General features: G+C 56.0%; 1 protein-coding gene across 2 annotated transcripts in view; it reads right to left on the reverse strand.

The window, feature by feature from the left end:
* TMEM189 (transmembrane protein 189) overlaps window positions 1–7,718 on the reverse strand; it is a 30,519-nt gene extending 22,801 nt beyond the window's left edge. Inside the window, exon 1 of one of the 2 annotated variants that reach the window (XM_033186713.1) lies at window positions 7,461–7,718. In XM_033186713.1, coding sequence (XP_033042604.1) covers window positions 7,461–7,581 — 121 coding nt within the window. In that variant the 5' untranslated portion in view covers window positions 7,582–7,718. The remainder of the gene's footprint in view (window positions 1–7,460) is intronic. The other variant, XM_033186712.1, reaches the window with a different exon arrangement.
* Between the last annotated feature and the right edge of the window lie 527 nt (window positions 7,719–8,245).

Below are 8,245 nucleotides of genomic sequence, written 5' to 3' on the forward strand. Positions count from 1 at the left end.
CTTGAAAAAAAAAAAAAAAATTAAAGGTAATAAAAACACCATGTGGGTGACACAGAACATGTGACTAGGGTATACCCCAGGCAGCTGCTCCATAAGGCAGAGAAGACCTTTAATGACAATAATTTGATCATGGGTGTTTAAAATATACTGACAAGTTACTACATGTCAGGCGCCTGCTGAAGTGATGTCCTTTTGCAGATGAGAAAACTGACCACTAGAGTGGTCAAGGAAGTAGCCCAAAGCCACCCAACTAGTCAGCAGAGACCAGAATTCCATGGCCAGAGGTCTGGCTCCTAAGATCCTGCTCTCGCCCCGCTCCATCCTGTTCCTGCTGCCCCTGGTCCCTCCCTCTATTCCCCATCACCCTATCACCTTGATGACATTCTGGGTCAGGAGTCCAGGCCCCCTTAAGCAGCGAGGCCAGGCAGGTCCCTGTGAAGGGGTCAGGGCCAGAGCAGGTGAGAAGGGCTCCTCCCGCGTCCATCCTCTCTTCTTTTTAGGGCTCTGTGCATGCTGTTCCCTTCACTCCCTGTGCACCTGACACTGCTCCTGCCGATCTCACCCTGGAAACCTCCATCTCCAGGAAGCCATCCATGATGTGTCCTCTGACCCCACACTCCCCCAACACGAGGCCCATCGCTCATGCCTGTGGCCTTGTCTACGTTTGTCTTCCCCTACCTAAATGTGAAGTCGGGAGGCCCAGAACCACGTCTGGCTCACTCACCAGGGCCCTGACACTCAGTAAATGCTTGCAGAATGAGCATTTGGGAATGAAATTCCCAACCACAATCCTAACGAACAACTCCACAGCTTTGTGTCTGGGTGCCACTCACCGACATACCTTGGGAAGGAAGTACTGGGTTCCCCATTTGTCATGATAGGTAAACTGAGGCTCAGGGAGGGAGAGGGCCTTGTCCAGGTCACACAACAGCAAGCTGCTCCTGACCTACCCCGAACCAGAATCAGGACAGCTGCCCTCCCCTGGCCCATGAAAAGACCAAGGCTCAGAAGGGGAAGGGGAGACACCAGGGTTACATCCCTTTGGTCTCTTTTGTACAGAAGAGGACACTGAAGCCCAAGAAGGCAAAGGACCTCAACAGAGGTCACATAGCAGAGGTCACAGGGGCCTAGATCTCCTGGTTTCCCAATTCTCAGGCAAGGGCTGTTTCCCTTAAGCCACGCAGCACCCCCACTGCCCGGCAGCTGCCCCAGCCTGGGGATCACTATGATCAGGCCTAGCAGGGCCTTCCCCTTTCTGGTTCTTGTTTGTAGCCAAGGCCCAGGGCTCAGAAGCAGAAAGCCCCGAGCGGCTGAGGTGGGAGGACATGGAGAGGCGGCGAGAAGGAAAGAACAAGTGAACCCTCCCGATGGACCTGCCTGCCTGCCCCACAGCACACTGGGACAGGAAGTGGGCAGAGCCAACTGCAACACAATCAAATAAGTTACCCTAACAATGGCTGACACCCACTGAAGCCTGTCATGTGCTGGGGTGTGGCCCATATCGGAGACGTTGCAAACTGGCTCCCTCTGACATTTTGCCCTCAGTTTTAAAAAGTGAACTAAATTTGAAAATCATGTAAAATTCCTAGTTTCCTGCTTCCCTCAATAACACAGGATTCTGGCCACCCTAGGCCTGAACAGTAATAGCTGCCCCCATCCGATGGGATATGAGCTCCAGGTTCACCCTGGTCCTCTCCCTTCCCTGGGGTCTCACACTGGGTGGCCAGATTTCGTGGTGGCCCTGGCTGGGCCCCTGTAGTCATCTGAGTTTTTGAGCCCGAGGCACAGTCTCTCATTCAAATATCAGCCCCTCAAGGAAGGAACTGAGTGATCTCATTTCCTAGACAAGGAGACAGGTTCAGAGCTGGGTTTGGATCCCAGACTCATCAATGAGACATGTTAGCCTGGACGTTAAGGGCTGTCCTGAAACCAAAGATGATCCAGCTCTCTCCCCACGCCATGGAGAATGTCCTTGAAATCTGAATATTTTTCCATCTAAACTCCATCTCTCTTTGGCCTCTGGAAGCTGGATCCTTCTGCGGACCAAATACCTTAATTCTGATCCATAAAAAATGCATACACAATGGCCAGGTGTGGTGGCTCATGCCTGTAATCCCAGCACTTTGGGGGGCTGAGGCGGGCAGATCATGAGGTCAAGAGTTAGAGATCAGCTAACATGAACATGGTGAAACCCCGTCTTGACTAAGAATACAAAAATTACCCAGGCGTGGTGGTGTGCACCTGTAATCCTAGCTACTCTGGAGGCTGAGGCAGGAGAATCGTGTGAACCCCAGAGGCAGAGGTTGCAGTGAGCCAAGATTGCACCACTGCACTCCAGCCTGGGTGACAGAGTGAGATTCCATCTCTGGGAGGGGAGGTAAAAACATACACAACCTAAGTAGCTTTCACTGAGGAACTAGAACATGCCAGGTACAGGGCTAAGGTGACCTCAGCACCCCTCATCACCTCCTGGGGCTAGGGACCCTCTGTCCCATCCTTCAGAGAGAGAAGCTGGGCCTGGAGAGGTGAAGGCACTTGTCCAAAGTCACTTGAGGGTTGCCAAAGTCACAGCATGGACCATCAGCCTGGTAGGGCCTGTGGGATCAACTGGCCTAAACTGTGTCACTTAACAGATGGGCAGACTGAAGCGGGGTCGGGGAGTGTGGCTGCTCAGGACACAGGAGGCCTGGGCTGTCCTGGGGCTGTAGTGCTGAGGTCCTGCTTCTAGAGCCAGCCCCTGGCTTGGCAGGGGTTGAAGATCTGAGCCAATAGTAGTGGCCACTTGTTGGCCAGAGGAAGGGCTGGCCTCGTGTGGTAGGTATGGAGGGCTAGGAAGAGCAGGGGAGGGCTGGGATCATGCCTTTGTCATCCTGCTTTCCAAGTGACAGGCTGCAGTAAAAGGCTGGGCGGGACCAACTCTTCTGGTTCCAGGTAGAGACAAGCCCCAAATAAGCTGAACTTCGGAGGGCCCCTGGCCTCCAGCAGACCCTCAGCCTCAGGGAGATGGGGTACAAGAGGTAAAGAGAAGGCGGGGATGAGAGACGGACAGAGGGACAAATATGAGATGAGAGACAAATAAGGAATCAGAGCCACGGGAAGATGAGAAACAGTCTGAGTGTCGCGCCTCATGCCTGTAATCCCAGTGCTTTAGGAGGCCAAGGTAGGAGGATCACTTGAGGCCAGGAGTTGGAGACCAGCCTGGGCAACACAACCAGATCCTGTCTCTACAAAAATAAAAATAAAAATTAGCTGGGCGTGGTGGCTTACACCTGCAATCTCGGCACTCTGGAGCCCGAAGCGGGAGGATAATTTGAGCTCAGAAGTTTCGGGTTGCAGTGAGCTACAATCGCTCCACCGCACTCCAGCCTGGGTAACAGAGCAAAACCTTGTCTCAAAAACAAACCAAAAAAATGAAAGAAACAAAGATGAGAAACAGACAAAATGAGCCAAAAACAGAAGGCCCATCTGGGGGACTGTGAACCCCTGGGCTCAGCTTCGGGAATACAGGCCAGGACTCTCACCCAGTACTCCTGACACCCTCCACCCTTTCCCTCCCCCGGTGCCAAGAGCCTCTGTAATCCCCAGGGCAGGGGGCACCAACAGTCAGCCTGGGTTGGGGACAGGTGGATCAAGGACCCTTCAGGCTGCACCCTTGAAACCTGGGGCACCTGAGAAGCAGCACACACACGGCCAGATTTCAGCTGGGACCTTTTGGGAAGTTGGACACCCGCCTTACCCTCCGGCCTGCCAAGCTGGCCAGGCCCTTCACAAATCCTGACATCTGGCATGAGGTGGGCTGCTGCTGCGAAACTCAAGCTTAGAACAGGACCCTTCATGGCTCCCAGGTCCCACAGGACCAGGGCTCAACCTCTAGGCCAGACAGTTGGGGCCTGCAGAATCAGGCTGCGGCTGCCTCCCTGCTGCACCTGTCACCACTCCCTCAGCCCCATGCTGCTCTGGTACAACTACTCACAGTTCCCTACACACAGAGGCCCATTCTCTGCCACCTGCCCTGCACACATGCTGTTCTGATGATCTGGAATACTCGCCCCCGCCTCCCACACATTCACCCCTGGCTGGCTGACTTCCATAGTGAAGAGTAAGAACATAGGACCTAGGGCATCCACTCCCTCCCCAGTCCCGGGTTCCAGGCCTAGGCCCGCTGCTGCCGGGTGCCCCGCCCTACGACCTCAGGCAGTCTCTCCCATTTTCTAAGCCTCAGGAAACGTTCCGACAAAAGTGGACTGGGTGCTCGTGAGGGGCCAAGCACTTCAAGCAAACCAAATAGGTTCAGTCCCTGTCCTGCTGGCCTTCCCATCAGGCGAGGGCAGATGTGGGCCTAACCCCAATCAGGGTGAGCTTTAGGAAGAGCGTGCATGGGGTGGGGATTGGGAGGGGTTGCAGCCTCCTCCTCTGTGAATGGGGTTAATATCAGGGTACAGCTCACACAGTTGCAGTAGGGATGCACTGAGAGCAGATGAGGAACATGCCAGCACAGTGAGGGCTCAATCACTTGGCTATGTTGATTGCTATGATTATGACTGTCAACTGTCACAGTGCCAAACCACCTCCGGCCCCAGTAATCTCCAACATTCCGCTCCTAGAACCCAGGAACTTCTCCCACTCTTCCCTCCAGCCTACGTGTGTCCTCCATGTTCCCTAAATATGACTGGCAAGCTCCCACCTCAAGGTCTTTGCATTTATTGTTTCCCTGGTCTGGACCAACCCTTCTCCAAATATCCTCAGGGCTCCCTCCCTCGGCCCTTCCTCCCTTCAGGCCTCCCTTCGAATGTCACCTGCTCAGGGAGGCCTTCACGCCCCCTCCCTAAAATGTCATCCCGTCCCCAACATTTCAGGTCCCCCTCTCCTGCTATATATTTGCTCCACAGCGCTTGCCACCACTGGGCATGTGAGACAGTTATTTGTCAAGTTTATTGCCTGGCTATCTACTAAAATGCCAGCTCCGTTTTTTTCTTTTTCTTTTTTTTGAGACAGAGTCTCGCTCTGTCATCCAGGCTGGAATGCAGTGGCGCAGTCTTGGCTCACTGCAACCTCCGCCTCCTGGGTTCAAGAGATTATCCTGCTTCAGCCTCCCGAGTAGCTGGGATTACAGGAGCCTGCCACCATGCCCAGCTAATTTCTGTATTTTTAGTAGAGTTGGGGTTTCTCCATGTTGGCCAGGCTGGTCTCGAACTCCTGACCTCAAGTGATCCACCCAACTCGGCCTCCCAAAGTGCTAGGATTATAGGTGTGAGCCACCGTGCCCGGCCAGCTCCATTTTTTTCTGTCTTGTTCACCACTCTGCCCCCAGAGCCTAGAACACGGGCTAGAAGATAGGTGTTCAATATGCATTGAGCCTGGTCTCTCATTTTATCAGGCCCAGAGGGGTCAAGTACTTCCCCAAGATCACACAGTGAGCGGATAGAAGCAGAGAGGCCAGTGGAAAGGAAGTTGGAGAAACCAGTTTGGCAAGTCTCCTCCCCTACCTCCAGGTCTGGAGGAGATAAGAGGCCTTGACTGCAGATTTGGGGCACCAGGCTGTCTGCAGACTGTGATTCAGGCATGGCTGTTCTTCAGAGAGTGAAGCCCACTTGGGGAAACCAGAAATGGACAAATACGCAATTGATCGCGGTGGGGTGAGGAGACAGCAATCCCTGGGGAGGCTCAGAATGCCTGGGAATGATTTGGGCTGTCTGAAAGTAGGTAGGGTTCACAGGAGCAGGCAGAGCTGGACACTAAAGAGAGAGGCCCTTGAATCCTTATCCCCAGTTCCCAGGTGGGAAGTTTGAGGACCAGAGAAATGAGGTGGATCCCCCACAGCAAAGGTCAGACTACTGTGAACAACAGGGAGTGCCTACTGAATGCCAGGCGCTGCACCACAGTGGACCATCTCATTTCCACTTCCTAACACAAAGGGGCAGATAAACTTTAACTTGCAAGGAAACCAAGGGGAAACAGAGACGGAAAATGGCTTGGACCAGGTCATACAGCTGAGTAATAGAGTCAGGATGTTAACCCTGGCCTACCTCCAGAAGAGCAGGAGGTTGTAAGTCCGTAGGCTGGGTGCCTTGGGTACAGGCCTGAAGAAACCATAGTGGCATGGACCAGGTGCCCAAGTCAGGAGTAAAAAAATCACATACAGAGAATGGAGTGGTCTAGGACCCAATGAGGAATCGCAAATGGCCCATGGCCATGCCGCCTTTAAAGGAAGAGACAGCATGGAACCCGGGCCAGTGAGGGTGGAAAGCTAAGGTGCTAGTGACCCAGGCCCACTCCAGGCAAGGGCTGCGTGTGGTGCTTGGTGGCTGCCCCACAGCAAAAGGAAGAATGTTTGACAAACAAAGCTGATGCGATGGTGACACCTAGGCAGAGGTGCCTCCCAGTAACCTGAATCTGGAGTTCTCAAAGACGCTTCCTTAACCCCTGGGGACACAGGGCCCTTCTGAAGCCAAACAATAAAACTCCTAAGGCTCAACATAGGAGTCAGAGAAGGTGGGGGTGCCCCAGCATGCTTGCTAGAGCATATACAGTGAGCAAAGCAGGAAGAAGCTAGGGAGAAACCGTGGCCCAAGGGAAAGGGGCAGAGGGAGAGGTGAACTCCAACTTGTGATGTGGTCTGGGGAATATGGGGGTTCCAGTCCCAAGTCCTAAGGAAGGGGCGAATACAAGGACGTGAGGAAAGGTCAAGAGCTGGAGTTGGGGCTTATGTACAGGGGAGCTTACACTGGGGTACGTTCAGTCCCTTCACTGCCTGGGATCCAGGAATATGGGTTAAGGACTGATGCTCCCCATTGGAGGGTTGAGGAGAGGATATCGGTCTGTAGCCACTGAAGCTATCACTAGGATGGGGTTTTGGGGGAAGGGTGTGGGGGTACCGTGCAGCTGGAAGCCCCTGAGTTAGGGTTCCCTGGGCAGAAGGGCTGACATTCCCAGGTTAGGGAAGTGAGGTCATTGTCTGCAGCCCAGGGCCTGGGCTAGGGCACAGAGGAGGCACTAGGGTGTAGATTCCAGATCTGGGGAACCTGGGATGAGGTGTGACTTTTAGGGGCCTGAAGGCAGTGCTTATAGCTGAAGGGCAGCTTTGGGCTTGGACTGGGTCCTGCAGGGATGAGGGGGTGGGGTTCTAAGTCTAGGAGCACTCTTCGCAACCAAGAATGCCCCGGGGCTAGGATTCCGTATCTGCGGGTCCGATGGGAGCTCCATTTGTCGCCCAGGAAGCTCCTGGTAGTTTCTTGAACTGGGGAGTGTCTTTGCAGCCAGGAAACCCCCGGGCCAAGGTTCTGGCTTGGGTTTGGAAAGGACGCTGGGGTGGGGTCCCCGAACTTAGGGGCGCTATTTGCAAGTTAGACACCCAGGCTGGAGTTCCGCATCTGGGCCCGAGGTTGGGGCTCCAATCTGGGGTCGCTGTCCACAGCGGGGGCTGGTGACCGCAGGCCTGGAGGGGGGCCCGGAGGTCTTACCTGGCGAGTAGAGCGCAGCCAGCTCGCGGGCCCCAGCGTGCTGCGCGCCCCAGCGGCAACAGGACGCCTCGTCCTCGTCCAGCTCCAGCTGCTGGCCCGGCCCATCCTCGGCGCCCGCCATGGCCACTCGCCCGACCGGCCCGCTGCACTCTGCTAGCGGCGGCGGCGGCGGCGGCGGCGGCGGCGGCAGGGCCGCGGAACCGCGGCGAGATCACGCCGCCCAATGACCGCCCAGCGCCGGGCGCGGCGGCGCCGCGGGCGGGGTCCTCGCCGGGCCGCGCGTCACAACCAATCGGGGCTCGCGCTGGAGCCGCGCAGGCCAATCGGATGCCTCTGAGCCGCAGCCAACCGCCGCGAGCCGGAGGATGGGTCGCAGCTGGACGCAGCTGGGCGCGGAAGCGTGGGGCGGAGGCGCGTGCCCGCCTGACCCGCTCAGCCGCGGCCGGGTTCCCGGCTCCAGCCCACCCGGAGCTCGCGGCGCGTCGCCGCCCACCTAGGCTTCGGTTCACAGGCCCTTGCAGTGGGCCGAGGCTGGGACCAGAAATGGGCACTTCTTGAGCCCGCAGCGTTAAGCGCCCACGGTGTGCAAGGAACGCGAAGGGACGGCGCTGGGCCGGGGCGGAAGCCAGGAAGCATTTGGCGGGTGCTTTGTACAATGCTCCCTAGCGAGGCCCATGGACAGTAGGCTGGTTTATCAAGCCCTACTGTGTGCAGAGGTTTCGGGGGCCGTGCGTCCATCAGCTGTGTGCCAGCTCTGTGCTAGCTCTGTGCTGTGCGCCCAAAGA

Source organism: Trachypithecus francoisi, unplaced genomic scaffold (assembly GCF_009764315.1).
Source record: "Trachypithecus francoisi isolate TF-2019V2 unplaced genomic scaffold, Tfra_2.0 Lachesis_group21, whole genome shotgun sequence".
Classification (NCBI taxonomy): domain Eukaryota; kingdom Metazoa; phylum Chordata; class Mammalia; order Primates; family Cercopithecidae; genus Trachypithecus; species Trachypithecus francoisi.